The sequence below is a fragment of the Homarus americanus genome, unplaced genomic scaffold (assembly GCF_018991925.1).
Source record: "Homarus americanus isolate GMGI-L3 unplaced genomic scaffold, GMGI_Hamer_2.0 scaffold16430, whole genome shotgun sequence".
Taxonomy (NCBI): Eukaryota; Metazoa; Arthropoda; class Malacostraca; order Decapoda; family Nephropidae; genus Homarus; species Homarus americanus.
Genome location: NW_024729259.1, coordinates 8,857,242 through 8,877,178, shown reverse-complemented (window position 1 = coordinate 8,877,178; position 19,937 = coordinate 8,857,242). Strand labels below are relative to the sequence as shown.

At 39.8% G+C, this 19,937-nt stretch overlaps 1 protein-coding gene across 4 annotated transcripts in view; it reads left to right on the top strand.

Annotated features, from left to right (window-relative positions):
* Positions 1-1,477: 1,477 nt before the first annotated feature.
* Positions 1,478-19,937, top strand: part of LOC121866517 (zinc finger CCCH domain-containing protein 10-like) — a 30,774-nt gene continuing 12,314 nt past the window's right edge. Inside the window, exons 1-6 of one of the 4 annotated variants that reach the window (XM_042366282.1) lie at positions 1,708-1,727; positions 5,603-5,781; positions 7,350-7,595; positions 8,718-8,853; positions 14,230-14,694; positions 18,096-18,166. In XM_042366282.1, the coding sequence (XP_042222216.1) occupies positions 7,363-7,595; positions 8,718-8,853; positions 14,230-14,694; positions 18,096-18,166 (905 nt within the window). In that variant the 5' untranslated portion in view covers positions 1,708-1,727; positions 5,603-5,781; positions 7,350-7,362. Of the gene's footprint in view, positions 1,542-1,655; positions 1,728-5,602; positions 5,782-7,349; positions 7,596-8,717; positions 8,854-14,229; positions 14,695-18,095; positions 18,167-19,937 lie in introns of those variants that run through there. The other 3 variants (XM_042366280.1, XM_042366279.1, XM_042366281.1) reach the window with 3 other exon arrangements.

Sequence of the window (19,937 nt, the reverse complement as noted above, 5' to 3'; positions counted from 1 at the left end):
GTCCAGGAAGGGAGGGAGGGGATACAGGTGGAGATGGAGAGGGAGGAGTCCAGGAAGGGGAGGGAGGGGTCGAGGTAGGGAGGAAGAGGGAGGGGTCCAGGAGGGAGGGAGGAGGATACAGGTGGAGATGGAGAGGGGGTCCAGGAAGGGAGGGAGGGGGTCGAGGTAGGGAGGAAGAGGGAGGGGTCCAGGAGGGAGGGAGGGTCGAGGTGGGGGAGGAAGAGGGAGGGGTCCAGGAAGAGGGAGGGGGTACAGGTGGAGATGGAGAGGAGGGGGTCCAGGAGGGAGGGAGGGGTCGAGGTGGAGATGGAGAGGGAGGAGTCCAGGAAGGGAGGGAGGGGTACAGGTGGGAAGGGGAGTCCCATTTATAGTACAGTAACTCAGGGGTAATGACATCTTCCTCTCTGTGGCCCATGGTGTAGTGTGACGGAGTGCAGGCGTCAGTGTGTTCACCTCATGAACTAATACAAACATTGAACTATTGATGTAAAATGACTAGTGTCTCCCTTCTTCCCTCCCCCCCCCCCACCCCTTCCTCTTTCCCGCCCTTCTTTCCCTTCCTCCTTCCCTCCCTCCCTCCCTGCCTCCTTCCTCCCTCCTCCTCTCCCCACCACTCCCGCCCTTCTCTCCTTCCTCCTTCCCTCCTCTCTCCCCACCACTCCCGCCTTCTCTCCTTCTCTCCTTCCTCCCTCCTCTCCCCCCACCACTCCCGCCCTTCCTTCCTTCCTCCTTCCCCCGCCGGCGCCCAGTATTAATAGACTTCATCAACTGCACATGGTGTTTTCTGTATGTATAGTATAATTATATAAAGTTTGCTGGTAATTCGCCCCTCCAAAAATCTTCTTTTGTCAGGATAGCATCGGTCTATTGGCAGCTGGACGGAGTGAATCTATCCCCACTTTAGGAAAATAATCATCAACAAATTAAATCAAAATGACTGGTCAAATAGTTCCCGTCCCAATAGACCTTTAACCTAAATGACCCGACCATTAGGAATGAAGCCCAACCCTTGATGAACTTCACCTTTATTGAGCGTCTGTGCAAACGAGAACCGGTACAGATGGTTAGGTTAGGTTAGGTTAGGTTAGAATACTAGAATAGACTAGAGAAGATTATGCTAGGTTAGGTTAGGTTAGGTTAGGTCAGGTTAGGTTAGGTCAGGTTAGGTAAAATTAGTTGAGATTAGGTTAGGAGATTGCGTATTGCTATTGAATTTAACCAAGTCTCTACTTCCCAATTCGGAGATGCTGCATAGATCCGCATTGATCGATGAAATCATAGCAGGTCTAGAAACAGATCTAGTGTGAGAATAGAGGGGAGAGAAGAGTAGAACCATGAGCGTAGGAATAATATATATATATATATATATATACATACATATATATATATATATATATATATATATATATATATATATATATATATATATATATATAAGTTAGTTAAGTGATGACTGCCGTGGTCTTACACACACCATCTCTGTTGTGTTGCTCGTGGACGCCATATTGTAAACAATATATTCTTCATAGTTGCGTGTCAAGGTCAGTTGGTGAATTAAAAACCTCATTTTCTCCTAAATATTGTCATGCCACGTGTTGATAAGCCACAAAACACGTGTATACTACAAAATAGGTTGGCATACGGCTAAATTTGTAGTAAATAGCCAGTGATAACCCCAGACACTACGCCGAGCTGGACGCTCTTCTGCTAACTGGGTTTTAAGTGTTGTGAGGAAATAATTGGAATTTGTTTAATATATTCGTTACCTGATCATTTTACAGTATGTACGTGAATTAGAGTAAATTGACATCTACCCATTGATTGACATTGACTTTCATGTTATTGTTGACAGTGAAAATAAAGCACATGTGTTGTGTAATTGGGAACCAGACCAGGACTAAGGTTCGGTTTAGTGTTATTCTGTATTATCGTTATGCATGTTCACATCGACTCAGTATGTATTTAAACAATGCAGGTAGCCATACGAATCAGCTTGTGTGTAGATAAGGCAACTACATAATAGTAATACGTGATGATAGTTGTGCACCTGAAATAGTAAAATTATCGTTTCGGTAATCCAGCGATTTTTATTAAAAAAATGGAATCAGTAGTGACGAATCTAACACTTCTTTTATGGTGTTTTGCCCGCTCATGATTACGTTAAGAGAAAATCGAAAAATTTGAAAATCTTCGTTTTTCAAAGATTTTTGAAAATTAAATTATGTTTTTCCGATTTTTGTTTGTGTTTTGAACGAACCTGACCTTCATTTCTACCTCTAATCACACCTAACCTTACCCACATAAGAACATAAGAATGGAGGAAACTGCAGCAGGCCTATTGGCCCATACTAGGCAGTCCCATTTACACCCAACCCCTATCGCTCATATATCCATCTAACCTATATTTGAAGCTATCTAGTGTATTCGAGTTAATGATGATGTTTGGTAACCTGTTCCACTCTTCTACTACTCTATTTCCAAACTATTGTTTACCTATCTTGCGCCTAAATCTAAATTTTCCTAATTTAAAACCATTGCTACGAGTTTGCTCCTGGTTGGATAGTCTGAGTACCTTTGTTGTATCACCTTTGTTTAACCCTGACTTCCATTTATACACCTCAGTCATATCGCCCCTCACTCTTTATCTCTCGAGTGAGTGCAAATTAATAATAATAATAATAATAATTGACGGTTTATTGAAAAAGTTCTGCAGCCCGAAGGCTGAGATATACATTGGACATAAATGACCTATTACATACATTGGTGGTTTAACAAAAGCCTTCATTAGAGAAAGGTAAAGGAACATACAGTGAACATACAGATTATTGTAGGTGTTGAACAGCAAACACGTAGTGTAGTAACTCCCTCCCAGATGGTGTTAGGAGGGACCTCACGTGGTGTAGTAGTTCCCTCACAGATGGTGTTATGAGGGGCCTCACGTGGTGTAGTAATTCCCTCACAGATGGTGTTATGAGGGGCACAGATGGTGTATGTGTAATTCCCTCACAGATGGTGTTATGAGGGCCTCACGTGGTGTAGTAATTCCCTCACAGATGGTGTTATGAGGGGCCTCACGTGGTGTAGTAATTCCCTCACAGATGGTGTTATGAGGGGCCTCACGTGGTGTAGTAATTCCCTCACAGATGGTGTTATGAGGGGCCTCACGTGGTGTAGTAATTCCCTCACAGATGGTGTTATGAAATTATGATGCTTTAACCTGTCTCTGTACTCAAGGTTCCTAATTCCCGGATTTTAAGTTTTGGAATCAGTAGTGCTTACCTTAATTACTCTGAAGACTGTGAGTTGGGGGTCATCGGGGTTGTCCTCCTCATCATACACAGGTTGCACTGGCCGTTGTTTCTCCGATTGGGGGGTAGAGCTTTCCGGCAGTGACGAAGAACTTTTGTAAAAGCTTGTCCCCGCTGAACTGCGTGATAAACAAGTAGCGCGTCAAGTAATGCTTAAAGTAGGCGGACTTGTTGCCAGGTCGCTTCACCTACTCCTTGATATCCCTCTACAGACGCTCGATGTTCAGACTCAAAGTAAAATCTTGTGATTGCTTGGAAGTACTGTAATCTATATCACAGCCTTTGCACAAGGATGACATCTTGGAAATAGATTTAATTTTAAGGGGGTCGTGGTGGGGGGCCTATACCGTGCTGTGATTGGTTGATTCAAAATAATACCCACCAATGAATGTCAGATTCTTGCAAAGAACAACTGTGCATGTGTCAAACTCGAGCACATACATAATTCAGCCTAGCACATGCGTAATTCAGCCTAATCGCTGGATCCCCGAAACAATAATAATACCCCTAAAATACCAACTTAGCCCTTCCACTGCATCATCTGATGTCATAATTATTCCCAACAGGTGTCATTAAGACACCCAAAAATGAAAGAGTTAATTTGAGCTTCTATTATTTTTAAATTATGAGAATAACATAGAAGGTACCATATCTGGCACAAAAATTCTTTTGAAATGTGGGTAACTAGTACCTGTACAAATTAATGCTTTTTTTAATTATAAAATATAAAACAAAAATAAGAAAATTTTTACATTCGGAAAACACAGAAAACTAAGGGATATTATCTTTGCAATCATTCGTTTAAACAATCCTAAGGTAAATATTTGGATGCAATGGAGCTTGTCTGATTTCCAGGAAATGCTAAAAAAAATGCTTTTTAATTTCCGAGTTGAGAAAAAAAAAGTTAGTATGACTGTTTTCCACTGAAAAGAAACAAATATTGAGGAACCTGAAACCATAACTGGAAGCGTAACTGGGTGGCTTCCCCCACCCCCCCCAACCCCAATTTCTCACTACCTAACTTAACCCTACCATTCAAAGGGACTAGGTCGATACCATCTTCTGTCGATAACTTTCCCCGCTGAAAAAACTGACTTTCATAACAAAAATCACTTTAGGTATTAATCATTTCCTCAATTTGGGTATCAGTTTCCTCAATATTTGTTGCTTTTCAATGGACACAGTCATAGTAACGTAAACACATTTTTTTTTACTTCTTGAGTCTCAGCTCGGAAGTTGAGAAAACCATTTTCTAATCTTTTCTAAAAAAAAAAAAGACTATCTACATTGAATTAAAGATCAAATATTGAGCAAAATAATATCAAAGTTGGCCGCCTATGTAGGAACAGTCAAGGTCCAAATAATAGCCAATTCTAAGACACTTTTCTTCTATGACGTTTCCTTCACAACTGACCTAACCTAACTCCCTCCCCTGGGTTCCCCAACATGTATAAGTCATTCGCGAGGAAAATATCATAGAAGAAAAGTGCCGTAGAATTGTTGAAACTACAGTACTTATAGTAAAGATAAAATTCCTAAGATTCCCATGTTGTCTGAAAGTAAAACAATACTGAAAAAATAATTGTAACTCAGGGATTCTGCAGGTAAAGTGGTCTGAGGAACTCAGATGTTGTCATAATTGCCACCAGAAGCAGGGATCATGCCCTGCAACCAAATTATACATCACTGTAAATTCATTTTTCATGTAAATTACATATAGCCAATATTTGAGGTCCAATATTGATGCCTCACCTGAAATCATTTTGGGTGAAACCAAATAAAACAGACAATACAAACACATTTATCTTAATAAACATATTGAATTATTTTGTAAACCTTAAAAGCCTTAGTTACTACATAATATTTGTTCTCCCACATTCATGCCACTACGGGAAAGGGGAAGCCAAAAACAGCGGTAGTTCAACAGTATTCCTTTTATACCTGTATACTTGCTGTATATTTTCATACTGTACTTGACCCCACTTACACTGCCTATCCCCATATTCCTTTTATAATGTTTTTTCCCCAATGTGTTAAGTTCATTTTTCAAAGATGAATAGCTGTACTGAGTATTGACACTAGAAAATATAAGTACCAAAGCATCAAGGTTCACAGTAAATGATACAGAAAAACACAAATTTTACTTTTTTTCCCTCCATTGATATGTGCCTCAACTTTATTTATTATTTGACTTTGTACTAAGTGGAAAAAAAATTTTCTTTACCTTGAGGATAGCCCTTATTAAACTCCACCTGTACAGAATTCACTTTTTATTATTTTTTTATTCAACCAAGTACATACAGGTTTACCCCCTGATAACTGATGTCCCGTTGACCGCCGATTTGCACTGACGATTTCACGTAGGGGAAATACACCCGCAAGTTTCGTTGATTCCCCGGACATCCAATGATTGGCAAAGAGTGGTAGAGACTTGAACTTGGTATCCTAGACAAATCTACCACCCTCAACACAGGTAAATAAAGGTCTCAATATAAGCTTTACATTGCTTATTTAAGGCTTATTATGTTTACTTTATATGTCTTCTTTATTTTTTTGCTTGAAGGTGTGCAGTACAGAGATATATCAAGGGTAGATGGGAATTTTTGGAGGGTGGCCAGTTCCTAACCCCCTGAATTTGTTTTGTTCTTATGAGATTAATTGCTTTGATAACCGTTGATTCACTAACCAACGACTTTTCCCGGCTCCTAATGCATTGGTTATCGAGGCTCAAGATGACAGCATCTACTGGTGTGTACTACTGTACAGTATATACAGTACTGTTGTAGTCGACATTAAATAATATATTGTACACAGGCAGTGGTGTTTGGGTAAATAAATATTGTACACCTCTTATGTTTGCCCATGTGGGATGCGTAGTTTAGACTTTGGGGAAACTTACCCCAGTGCAGGGTGGAAAATTCTAGTCTTGGTTGTGACACACTGCTTCATTCACGATTCACATGCCCGTATCATATTGATTATTTTTTTTTTTAATGCTGTATATTTCTTAAACCAAACTTTAAGGTAAACTAATCAGGATTATTTGGATAAAAAAAAGTGTTTCTAACTTATTTGGAACTGATTTAATAAACTCCCGCATAAACATTTTGTGTTTTTTCATAAAAAAATTGAGTCTTCGTTATTATATTGTGTCAAAATATTTTGTGATGAATCTTTTATTGAAATGGCCTTGTAGAGATTTATTTGGGATTATGATACTGTACCAAATTCATCTCTCTAATGCAATTAGATCAGCTGCTGTGAATAATATACACTTTTTCGCTATCCATAAATATTTTTGCTTGTGCCTGCTGTCTAAATGTAATGAGAGAGTGTTTGTCTGTGCGAGACGAGATGATGAGATGTGCAGTTTATACTCTCAGAAACTTTTCCCCCTAAAGTACTGTACTCTGAAAAATTCCGTGGATGTTGGAATTTTCTGGGTTTGAAAGATTCATAAATTACTTGGAAATTTCTTATTCCAGGAAGAGCTCTGCACCAATTATTCCTGCCGACAGGGAAATTTCTGTACCCGGAATAATTCCAGGGAAGAGAAATTCGTCTCAAGACCCGGAAATCTCTCTTTCCTGGAAGAGCTCTGCCCCAATTATTCCAACTAATGGATATATCACTTGTTTTTTAGTACAAACTTCAAAAGTCAGCAACTACAGTTAGGGTTGTCACTCAAACTGTAGTTTTTTTTTTTACCCAGTACTGTACTGCATCTTACTTACTATAAACACTAAATCACAAATTCTAAAATAAAATTGATTGTGAAAAGATAATGAATGTACAGTAGTAATAACTTTGTGGAAACATTGGGGAGAGTGGTGTAAGACAAGTGTAGAAAGCAACAGGAAAGGCCAACGATAAAAATTAAAAATGCTTCACGCATTCATACTCATCCTCTTCTTGTTTATACAATATACAGAGTGAGTCTTTAGCCTCAAGATTATTCACATTCATCAGTTCTGGGTGTGTGCCTAGTTGAGTTGTCCACTTTGCCACACATACAATAAATTGTGTGAAACTGATTTCCAGGCAGCATCATGAAATGGTTGAGGGAATGAATGGGCACGCTAAGGATGAGGGAGGTGGAGGTAGAACAGGAGATGATGACAACATCTGTCGGGATTTCTTACGTAATGTTTGCCGTCGGGGGAAGCGATGTAAGTTCCGTCATCCAGATGATGGGGAACATGGACCTCAAGCATTAACTCAGGTTAAGGCTGACTTGACCTTCTGCCATGATTACCAGAATGGCCATTGCACACGTCCCATGTGTAGGTAAGTCAAATTATAATTTTGCATTGTTAATTTGTAAATGTAACTTTTCCTTTATATTTGGGGTAGTATTGTCCCATGAAGTATAACTTGTTTAGTGTCTGTGCACTAAAAGCACACTGTACAGTATGTAATATTAAGCAAGTTTGATCTTGACTATACAGTGACCCCTCCGTTAACGAACTCAATCCGTTCCAGAAGGTCGTTCGTTAACCGAAAAGTTCGTTAACCGAAACCATTGTTTCAATGGGTTTTTGGGTAATTGGTTCCAGCTCACCGAAAATTTCCTAAATTCAACAAAAATGGTAGAAAAGTTCACTTACTTTCAGGTGTGTATGTAGAAGGCTCCTGGATGATGATGATGATGATGGGATTTAGAATGGGGGTGGAGGAGAAGGAAGAAGAGAAGGCATTGGGGTGGAAGAGAAGTCACCCCATGGCGCCATTTCACCCATAAAATTTTAGCTCTCTTGGTGTAATTCAAGATTATTTTCTTTAAATCAACACTGCACTGCATTATATATTGTCAATATGTAAAATATATTTCAAAGTGACCAATAATTTGCTTGGAAACACAGAAAAAAGCGTTTAGTTGAAGAGAGTCTCAAGCAAGATGTTACCTCCAGTGAAAACAGAGAGAGACTAACTCCTGTTTGCTGTGTTAAGAGGCTGAATGCTGCGGATTAAACTAGTCACTTTACCTTAAATTATGTTCAATAATTGTTAAAATGACTAAAAATTGAATATTAAACTTTTAAAATTATTGAAAAGTATAAACTTCTTGATATTTACTAAAATAGTAAGGAATTCAAGCCCTAGAACCGATTAATGTATTGGCGGACTGATACTAAAGCTGGTTGCCCGGTCAGTGCAAGCGAAAACATGTTGAGGTCGGTTCGTAAGAACTTCGTAAATCGAATTTTTTTTCGTTAACCGAATTGAAGATCCTTATGGAAGGCAGTTCGTTAATCGAAATTACGTTAACCGAGGTGTTCGTTAAACGAGGGGCCACTGTATTATTAGATGTTCTGGGGTTATGTGCCAAGGTTTTATGGCAACTCTGATATATTGTAAATTGCGACTGACAACATGAAATATGCACAGTAATTTGTTTGTCTTTGGTAGATTTATTCACTGCACTTGTGAGGATGAGGACTATTATCTGCGTACAGGAGACATTCCTCCGCACGTTCTTGATCAGGCCATTCGCAAAGGACAACTTGGAGATGTCACACTCAATGGTGATGTTCCCATTTGCAAGGTAAAAATATAATGTCAAGCTGTCTTGTTGCAGGGTTTCAGAATTATGTACAATGTACCATATATACTCAACTGTTCTTGATATATTTTTCTTTAGTAATATTTTTATTCCTGGTTAACACCCATGTCAAGGACTAGGCAGGCTTGGGAGGTATTCAAACTTGCACTTTAGTACAGATTAAGGCTCGGAATATTTTGCATTTTTTTCCATCACTATTGACATACCGTATTGAAGTGCAGGAGAGCTTATGCTTCACTTAAGTCACAGTCATTATTATTAACATGTGTTAACTTGTCATCATTAATGATGATAATAATATACTAATTTATTTATGCTTTATATGTAAACATGATATTTACTGTATTTTTATGCACAGCATTGAGTGAATATGAACTGCAAAACACAGTGTATAATTGACCCGTAACGAGATTAACCTGCCACGTCAACTCGATACAGTTTATTTCAGTCAAACCTGTCAAAAACAAATAATTAATCTACAAGAGTTAACTGAAGCTTAAGTAACATATCAGATATGAATACATTTACCTTACACTAGCACACAAATGAGTACTACATTGTCTTAATAGTAACACAATATAAGCTACATATCATCAGAAGTTGCTCAATTAATATTCTTCACGTCCACAATGAAACACAAAAGGTTTACGAGTATGCTTACTTGTTGCAGGTCTGGCTCAGAGCAAAAAGCTTGGGTGTGTTTAAGGCGATCAGTTGAGAGGTACTGGTGGTTATATGTTAGCGCCTCAAGACCCGGGTAAATACATCAAGCTGATTCAGCATAGTCTACCCCCTGGCCTCATTATAGTATGACTGAGCCAGTGCCTGTTCGCTTAGTATAACAAACAACATTTCTCTTACCACCCCCATACTGGCCGCTTGCAAAGTTATAAAACTCATCGCTGGGCATCGCCTCTATTATTCTACCTAGCTGCCATTAGTTCCAAGGCAGTGGTTCTCCAGTCACAATGACCAGGGCATTTTGTTGAAAGTTGTGACAAGGTTTGAAGTGTTTCTGCTGCTGACAGAGCAAAGATAGGTATTCCTTGAGCCAATGCTTCCAGAACTGATCCGCCAAGAACTGCGCATGTTTCTACTGTCTGTGGTTACGCTTCCCCAATACTAAAACCACCCAGAGGGAGATCGGTGCTCTGCTTCATGAGCAAAAAATGTGAGGGTGTAAGGGCCTCCAGGTCTCTGCCGTTTTCTGAGACTGGTGTAATAGGCTGTCCGTTCACCACTCCTTCCGCTTCACAAAATTGTGTTAGGAGCTGTCTAGGACCTGTGAACCCACAATTGCCCTGAGGACTTTATGTTCAGTTCAAATTTGTCATTCCCCCCACCCCTCCTATGTGTAGACACACACACAAAACATATACAAATAAATAATAGTGGGAAAATACTCTCACAAATGATCAGAAACAAATGTAGTATTAAAAATGTTGAGTCTACCATCAAGTCTACTCCGTGCTTTATTAAAAACAAAGCACGGAGTAGACTTGAGGGTAGACTCGACCTTTTTAATGCTACATTTGTAGTATAAGTGCAGGTAAAACAGGTACAGTGTTAGAACAAGAAAGGATTAAAGGGAAAGAAGGACTTTATGGAGTTACAGAGAAGCTTGGAGGGCTGTGGCCATCCCTGAAGTTAGATGTTGTAGTATATAAGATAAAGGGTGGTAAATAAAAGATACCCATAACAAGAAACCCTAAAATGAAAGCCCAGTGCATGTAGATAGAATAAAGGGTAACAAAAAAGATAATAAAAAAATCTTAAATAAAAGCACAGTGCCTTAGTGAACCATAACCTATACCCTTTCCACACTAACCTGGCCTGTAGGCCCCACCCCTACTCTATACTAATATCTGATTGGTTCAGAGAAAATTCAAAGTAAATGTGTTCACAACTGTTAAGCAGACCTCTTATTATCTAAAATAATGTTAAATATATGGATTACCAAAAAGCAAATCATTTCAAGGCATTAGCACTTTAGGGAGAATGTTAGAAAAATTTAAATATTTATTATAAAAGGTCGATATTAATATGCACTTATATACACGCAATCGAGGGGGGGGGATAAAACGCTCAGGGAACCAATCAGCTATTTGTAGCTATGGGCGAGGGGCAGTGCTTACGGGCCAGGTTAGCCTGGAAATATTATAGTTCACTTACCTTTTCTCATCTAGATTTGCAATCGTGTAGCATCTCTCTTCAACACATTCTTGTGTTTTCATTATGAACCAATCAGTTACTCACAAATTTTACTGATTCAACCAACATGTGGATTAATTCATAGTACAGAATGTGTTCATATAGTACTGTACAGTCAACCCTCACTTTACGCGGTCCCACATTCCGCGTTTCCACGGTACCCTGCCGGAACCCAGGATGCTCACATTCCGCTGTGCGTGTACCCCCTTTATGCGGAGAGTGTCCGGCTCGACGCTATTTTTAGATTCGCCCCACCCGCCTGCTCCCGCCTCCTCCCTCCTCCGCCTGGCCAAGCCGCATGGTAAGGTTGCGCAGTGCATGTCTGTTGCGTTATCACTGACGTCATATGACGTATCGGACTGTGATTAGCCATGCATCCCTACCTCCCTCCACTGCTAGCTGTAATTGGTTTAAAGTAATATGACGTGTCCACCTGGGGGAGGGAGGAAAGACGACGCTTGACCTAGCCGCGGCAGTTTCATCCCTCCAGGCCACACCGTGTAATCGTGCATCCATTGTTCTGTAAAATGGCTTCCTCCGGACCACCGCCCCCAGAGAGAAACCTTTCCTTGCCTGGACCCAGCCGCCCTAAGCCCAAGAAGACACGACGTTCATTAAGCTACGAGGTGAAGTACAAGATCATCCAAGACTTAGAGAAAGGAACAAGACAGGTTGATTTGGCGCGCCAGCATGGTGTGAACGAATCTACGATCCAGACGATAAAGAAGGTTGCAGCCAAGATAAAGGAGCACATGAACATCACAAAGTCTACAGGTGCTTCTATGATCAAGTATTTTCACAACCAGGTGCTTCTCAAGACGGAAAAATTACTTGTGAGCTACTTGGTGCGTCAGGCGCGACGGAACATGGCGGTGGACACGCGCTCTGTTAAGGAGTACGCACGTGAACTGTATGCTGCAGTGTCACGAAAGATGGGAATTACAGAGCCCAAACCCTTTAATGCTTCCTCTGGGTGGTTACAGAGGTTTAAGATGCGGAACAAGATCACCAATATAAACATTGGTGGTGAAGAAGCTAGTGCTGACCGTGCTATGGCTAGGGAATTTCCTCCGTTTTTACGTGAAATTATGGAGGAATGACAGTACACCGACGACTAGGTGTTTAACATGGACGAATCTGGTCCTTTTTGGAAAAAGCTGCCTTCCAAGACCTTCGTTGTGAAGAATGCCAGCAAGATTCGGGGCCGAAAGATGCAGAAGGAGCGCATCACCGTCCTGTTTACCACCAATGCCTCCGGTATCTGTAAGCTCAAGTTATCGGTGATCCACACAGCCTGCAAGCCGCACGCCTACAAGAGCATGGACATGACCAAGCTAAATGTCCATTGGCTGACCTCACGTAAGGCGTGGATGTTCTCTCCACTGTCCCTCTCCTGGTTTGATGACTGTTTCGTTCCCGATGTAAAGAAATTCTGTGAGCAACAGAATGTGCCATTCAAGATTTTGTTGCTGCTGGACAACGCACCAGGACACTCGCCCCTACTGTTAGATCGTCACCCCAACGTAAAAGTGGTCTTCCTTCCTCCCAACACAACGTCTATATTACAGCCCATGGACCAAGAGTTAATCTGTAATGTAAAAGCTGCATTCTCAACAAAAAAATTCAAGCTCCTGAACGACTACACCAACACCAGGGAAGAGTTGCGTAACCAGAGTGACACCACCACCGATAGCAAGAGCGAAGAAGACGAGGATCAACAGTTGGCAGTGCAAAAAATACTTTTCAAACAATTCTGGAGAATATTCAACATCAAGAAAGCTGTGGACTTCTTGGTGGAGGCATGGGATCAGCTGCCTATAGCTACTGTTCGTCACGCATGGAGACATGTGTTGCAAGGCATTCCGGGCGTAAGGCAGAGTCAATCTGTGACTGGTGAGGTTCAGACTGTTGCAGTAGCAGTGGACCTTGCCAGAGAAGCTGCGCAGAGTGTTACAGCTGCAGGCTTCTCCGAGACCACCAACGACGACATCCTGGAGGTGATAAGGGATCCTGATGTGACTACCGACGAGATGGTAGATGATGATGACGTCAGTGAAGAGGCAGGTGGTGCGTCATCCCAAGAAGAACACCGCTTATCCCATAGTAATGTTAGGGGTGCCATCGAGTGTGTCGAGAAAATCAAGCTCCTCCTTTCCGACGACCATGACGCAAACAGGTATGAAATCTTCACTACCCAGCTGTTGCAGACTATGGAGCCCTACTTCAAGGTTTATCACGACAACATAAACACCAGCCGTCAGCAAAGCATAACAGAGTTCTTCACCCGCAACCCACCACAGCCAGTGATAGTGACAGAGGTATAGACAGTGAAGATGACTTTGAGGGATTTGTCAGGGAGGCCCTGACAAGTGTGGATGACAGTGATGATGACTCACCTGAGGGCCAGTAGCCTGCCCTCTGCCTCGGAACCAGCCTCCATCCCCGTATGTCGACCCATCTCTTCTACTAACGTAAGTGTTCAACCTAACTTTTAGTTTTCCTAACCTAACCTTTATTTTTCCTAACTTAACCTTAATTTTTCCTAACCTAACCTCTTCTATATTAATTGTTTGTGCATACCATCATAAAGTTAAGATAAAATTTTTACTACAACATAGTAATGTGTCGTCAAAAAGTGGAGTTTGGGGGTCGGCCCGGTCTCTATTTCAATTAATCCCATATGTTATGTTGTTCACTTTACGCGTTTCTCACTTTCTGCGGTACCCTGTGGGTTATATTAACCGCGTAAAGTGAGGGTTGACTGTATATCTGATGATATAAGAATTATTAACTTAGCCTTTGTTTATTTTTAAGAACATTTGTGTATATTTCTCCTCCTAGGGTCACTGTGGCCCACTTGATTCATGACTTAAAGCCACAAATCTTCTATGGGTTTTCTTTCTTAATATTTATGGAAAATTCTGCTTTCTCATATCAACTATTCAGTACATTACTGGTATTGTGCCTTTGTGTTCCCAGCCTAGACAAAGGCAACAGGGTTTGGATCATTTGTAAATTATTTTCCATCTCACAGTTTCTGTTTTTTCACATTGTACATCATTCATAATAATTTAATTTTTGATATCACTTATCAATTTTGTGTATTACGTATTCATATTGGGCTTTGAACAGTATTGCTGTTAACAGGACTATCTCATGGGAGAATGTTCAAGAAGAAGAGGAGGAAAATGCAAATTCCGACACTTGACTCAGCTGGAGTATGAACAAGAGATCTATGGCACCAGTCATAGAGACATTGATCAAGGGACCAACCATTATGATCGTACAGTCAACCCTGACCGGCTTGGAAACCTCGGTCCACCCGACCCTAAACGACATAGGCAAGAACCCAAGCTACTGCCAGTTGAATTTCAGAGAGAGGGAGACTTTATACTTCCCATGGAAGAGATAGGAAGAGACATCCTTGGGAGAGACATCAGTCTGAGAGAATTTCGAGATAGAGACCGAGAACGTGATAAGGAAAGGGACAGGAGGGGGTTGGAAGAGATTCTACTTATGAGGAAGCAAATGGATAATTTGAAGAAAGAAAATTCTTCTCTTAAGAAAGAAGTTTCAGACCTCAGAGCTACTAATGAATTTCTCCTTGATCAGGTTAGTACTATACAGTACTGGAAAGAATTTTGAATTAACCTTTGAAGTGCAGCCTATGGCTAGGCAGGATAGATTATGTACTGCAATGTGGATGCCACTTATTCAGTCAAATTAAGTCTTGTACTAGCAAACATTCTTACTTGGAGATGCTGACAAAAGAAAAGAGAAGACTATATAAATTATTTCACAGCTTTGATACTGGGTAATCCTCTTTGCAGATAATCTTGATTTCTGTTTAGTGATACAGGTTGGGTATCCCTTATCCGAAATTCCCAAGTCCGAAATGCTGTGAAACCCGAAAGTCTATATCATTATATATGCCTATATCCTAATTTTTACTAGGGTAAGTATGTACTGTATATGTAATGAATAAAGGTAAGACACAGGCTGCTTTGTACCTCAGAGTCAGGCATCATGGCGATGCCAAACAGATGGTAGTGATTGCTTATCTTTTTGTGTCTTTAGTGTACATCTTATTATATATTTTATACCCAAAATTATTCAATTATATTTCATAAAGCTACCTGCAGAATATATGTATCCATATACTGTAAATGAAATAAAAATTAATTTTGTACATAGACTTGGGCCCCATCCATGCTGGGTGAGCTACCGCAGTATACAGGTTCTGTATACAAGATATAGATGCAGTATTCCTGAATCCGAAAATATCCCAAATCCGAGACATTTAAGGCCCCAAGCACTTCGGATAAAGGATACCCAACCTGTAAAGGTATCCTAAGTTTGATGTGTGTGTGTGCGTGTGTGCAGTAATCCCTCTGTTAATGAGAGGTTTCCTTTTTTCCCATTCCTGACCCTAAAAACACACATCTTATATTGTAATGAATATCTTACAGTACAGTGGGTCCCCGACTTATGAATGGGGTTAAACTTTAAATTTACAGTATTCTATTTACCTGATGACTTATTTTTTACGTTCATTTACTGTATTTTGTCCATTCTATTTCTTCTTTTGTTTTAAATTAAGTGACTTTAGATGTAAATAACAACTAAAGCTATGATATACTGTAGTGGGATTTTTAACATTGTTTTGTAAGTACGGTATGCACATAGTATGTGTTCTGAATTACGTACAAATCCAACTTAAGAACGTCCTCATGAACGAAACCCGGGAACCCATCTGTACAGTTTAGTACAGTATATAGACATTCAATTTAGCTTAATTGGGGGGGAGGGGCAGTATTTGTACTATTTTCTTTGCACTAGCTTGGCATAAAGATGGCAATCTAACACAAGAGATATTATGGTTAAATGCGTAAAAATCTCAGTGACAATATTTAAAGGCCGATGCCAAACAACACACTGGAGTAGGTTAAACACACTAATATTTCCTCAAAGCACATTTTATCAAAACAACTCTTAACATATTTTATAAATTAATATTTTCAATGCAATCCCATAATACAAATCTATATGCAGTATTATATATTGTTACTGTAGATAGAATGTTTGTTTGTCTTTGACAGTAGTATATATACAGTATGTAGAACTACATAATTGTCCACTATCTGGCTCCACACTTACTACATACTTTACCAGTATATTTTTACTGGTAAATTTAATGGTGATAGCAAATATAAAAAGGCCATGTGCAAAATAAAAAAAAACCTCGGTGAAGCCAAAGCAGTTACCATAGATAAACTATTTTACAAGTGTGGCTATTCAAATGTCAGAATCTCCAAGATAATGTTTGCTCCGAGAGGCTCAGAGCTGCAGTCGATTTACCAGCCAACTAATTTCACCCTCCACTTGATTCATCCTTCCTGTTCATAAATAAATTATATATTTTGCCTGCAGCACCACAGATCTAAGTTTTAACTGCCGAATGATTCGACAGTTAGATGACGTCACATCTTAAGGGCGAAAGAAACCCGCAACATGGATTCAATTATCGTTTATTGATTGATATGGTCAAAACCTGGAGAAGTGAGACACTTGTTAACTACTGATTACATTCCATTACATGTATACATTATAGATCAGTTAGTAAACACACTATTCTGTATGGTTATTATCCAAATTGCCTTACACTAAGCACATATGTAATTCACAACATTTCACCATAATACAAACAATCACTGTGTTCTTTCACTCACATGTGTGGGCTTATAGCTCCACTTAACTCCTAGTATCGCTTTAGGTAACTCCTAGCTATAATGAGTGTGCGTACACTTGATGGGGTTGAACGATACTGTGTGCCAGAGGTGTCTCGAGCCCCTATCTATGGTCATAACGAAATGCTCGTTCGATAGCTGTGACGTTTACAAACATCTGGCGAGGTCACAGGTCGCATGGCCACATGGGAGTCAGAGGTTGCGGCTTATGAGGGCGGTGATAACATAAGTTCTGTACTGAAAGGGAGTCTAGCAAAGGTGAAACTAGTAAATTAACAAATCCAGCAATAAAATATGAGGTTGAGAACTTTGTACACCTGACAGACACAGTACCACCACCAAAAATATTGAAGTATGATAGTTTGCTAGTTATTTTGAATAAAGTATTACTGGTGTCGTGTCAGTTTGAGTTATTTATTTGACTTTTTATTCACTTAAAAATAATGATCTAAGTCAGTATATTTTACTGAACCATACTCATACCAGCAGACAATACGACAGCCACCCTCCACTTTTTATCCTTATCTTTTAGCACTTCAGCTCAAGTTGATTTGGATATATGGATAAAGTTTAAGAAAATATAGTAATTCTACAGCATTTTGTTTTCCCTATACAATTTAAGAATAAATAAATAAAATTTGGATGCTTGATAGACTGGCTGTTTGTGTTAGAGCGTGACCGACATTGTTTATATTGGCTCCCACTCACAGGACATACGTAATAATAATGGTTGTGATTATTTTGAGAGGAAGTACAATAAATTAACTATTTTTCCTGTGGCAGCACATGTCTATGTACCAAAAGTGAATTTAGTTATGAAACCAGAGACAAAATATGAGGTTGGAGTCATCGTGCAGCTGGTAATCAACATCACCACTAAGGAACTGAGATACAATAGAATTGTTAGATAATTTGGATGCAGGATGACTGGTGTCATAGTACTCAAGTTATGCAACATTTTATTAACTTAAAAGTGTTATCTAAACCATACTCATAGTTGCAGATGATATGACAGCTGACTCCAACCTCCACTTTTTCATCATTCATCTTTTTTACCCCTTCACTACGGGATGCTGCTTTTAATATTTTACTTGGCTAATGCCAGACAGTTTTATTCAGCTCAGAGCAACCCCCTTCCCCCCACCCCCCCCATAAACAAGGGGTCAACATCTCAACTCAAGTTAATTAACATATACAAATAAAGAATAAGAAGATAATATAATACTACTGCATTTTGTTCTCCATATACAATTGGTATACTTGCAGTGCACGTTACAGCTGACCGACATTGTTTACGCTGGCTACTGCTCATTGGACGAATGTAATAAGAGCACCTGGTGAGTATTTAGAGAGGAAATACTATAAAACAATTATTTTTCCTACAGCAGTACATATATGTGCAGATAATAAGGCTTTATTAACTTGCTTTGTTATTAACCCCTTCATTATGGGGACACCACTTATGATATTTTATTTGGCTTATGCCAGACAATTTTGTTCAGCTGAGAGGGGAGCCTGTACACAAGGGGTTAATAAGAAATAAGTGATTTGGAGAAAAAAATGGTCATGGCTGCCTTAGCTAGCTATATATACAGTAGAACCTCGATAAATCGGACTAATTGGGGCAGACCCCAATCCAAAAAAAGTGGATATATGGAGCAGGGTGGGGGGGGGGGTGGAGATAACACTGCTTCTCCGAACTGTTTAAAGAAAATCAGTTGTTATGTTATTATTGCACTTTAACAACTAAGGTCTTTTAAGTGTTTGACAAGGTTATTAAAAGAATCTTACATCAACAAAAAAAAATATGAAACAAAACTCTCTGGGATGAAAATCAGACATATAAGTCTGGTTGTCAACAACTCTGTTGTCACTGAGATGATTGTTATTTACTGTAAAGTGTTATATGTAAATAACCACAGAATTTGTCTTATGAATAAAGAGAAAACTGTATACTGTACAGTACTATAAAGCTAAAAATAACAGCAAATAAGTGTAGGAGTATATTGTATGAGGAAGACGAATGTCTATCTGAGCAGCTGGTAGAGGGGTAGCATGGGTGGGTGGCTCTCTCTCCCACAAGACTCCTTTAACACTTCTTTATGTAATTCCACCACAATTCTCATACAATTTAGGATCATTTGGTGTCAGGTTGATAAAATATTATCGAAATGTTATCCTAAAAGAATCAGCTTTACTGAAAAAAGAATCCCACACTGAACTTCATGAGTCATTTCATACTCATTTGTTTACAAAGAGCAAACAGCTGATCGGCTTGTGGGGAATGGTATGTTTGGGTTCACACTCAGGATGGGATGGAGAAAGGAAACTCACAATGTGCTCTCTGTATACATGTTGTATTGGATGTACAATGCAGCTTGGTGCTGGGAAGTGGCAGCGTGGTTACAAGCGTGATGTAGAGAGAGCTGGTTGGTGAGGGTGCTCATAGGAGGACAGCTTGTGGGTCGCCTGCTCGCCGGCGGGAGCGAGGACCGCCAGGCAGGCGGAGGAGGAGGAGGTGTTGCTGGCTGGTTGGTGTAGGTAGAAAAGAGAGTGGTCACCACGAGGTCAGGTCTTAAATAGCGGAGGTAGGCGTGGCTTAGTAGTTGACCTCCGTCATGTAAGGCGGCGCTGGTTGACCTAGACCACGAGGCACACACTGTGGAATTCGCGGGGTCGGCTACTCAGCGACAAACAGCATTTGTAGGGGAGAAATCCACTACAGGCTTACCACAATGTCTGTCTTCAACACTTAGTAAATTAGTACAGTACGGTTGTGTATTTATCATCACTTAATAAATACTATTGTAGTGTATTTATCATCATTTAATAAGTAATATTGTAAAGTATTATGCATCTGCATATACCCTGGTTTATTCATTAATCATTTGTCTAAGTGTATAAGTAGCCAAACTGAGTCATCATATAATGGTACTAAATAACGTTTTTAAGAAGGTATCTTCATATCAAATACTACTATACAGTGTGCTAGAGTGATCCCTGTTGTAAGCTGGTCGTCTCACGCGTACGCATCTGAGTAAACAACCTTCTGATACAGCTTATCCTTTTATTTTCAAGTCATATTACAAATTACATACAGTATTGTAT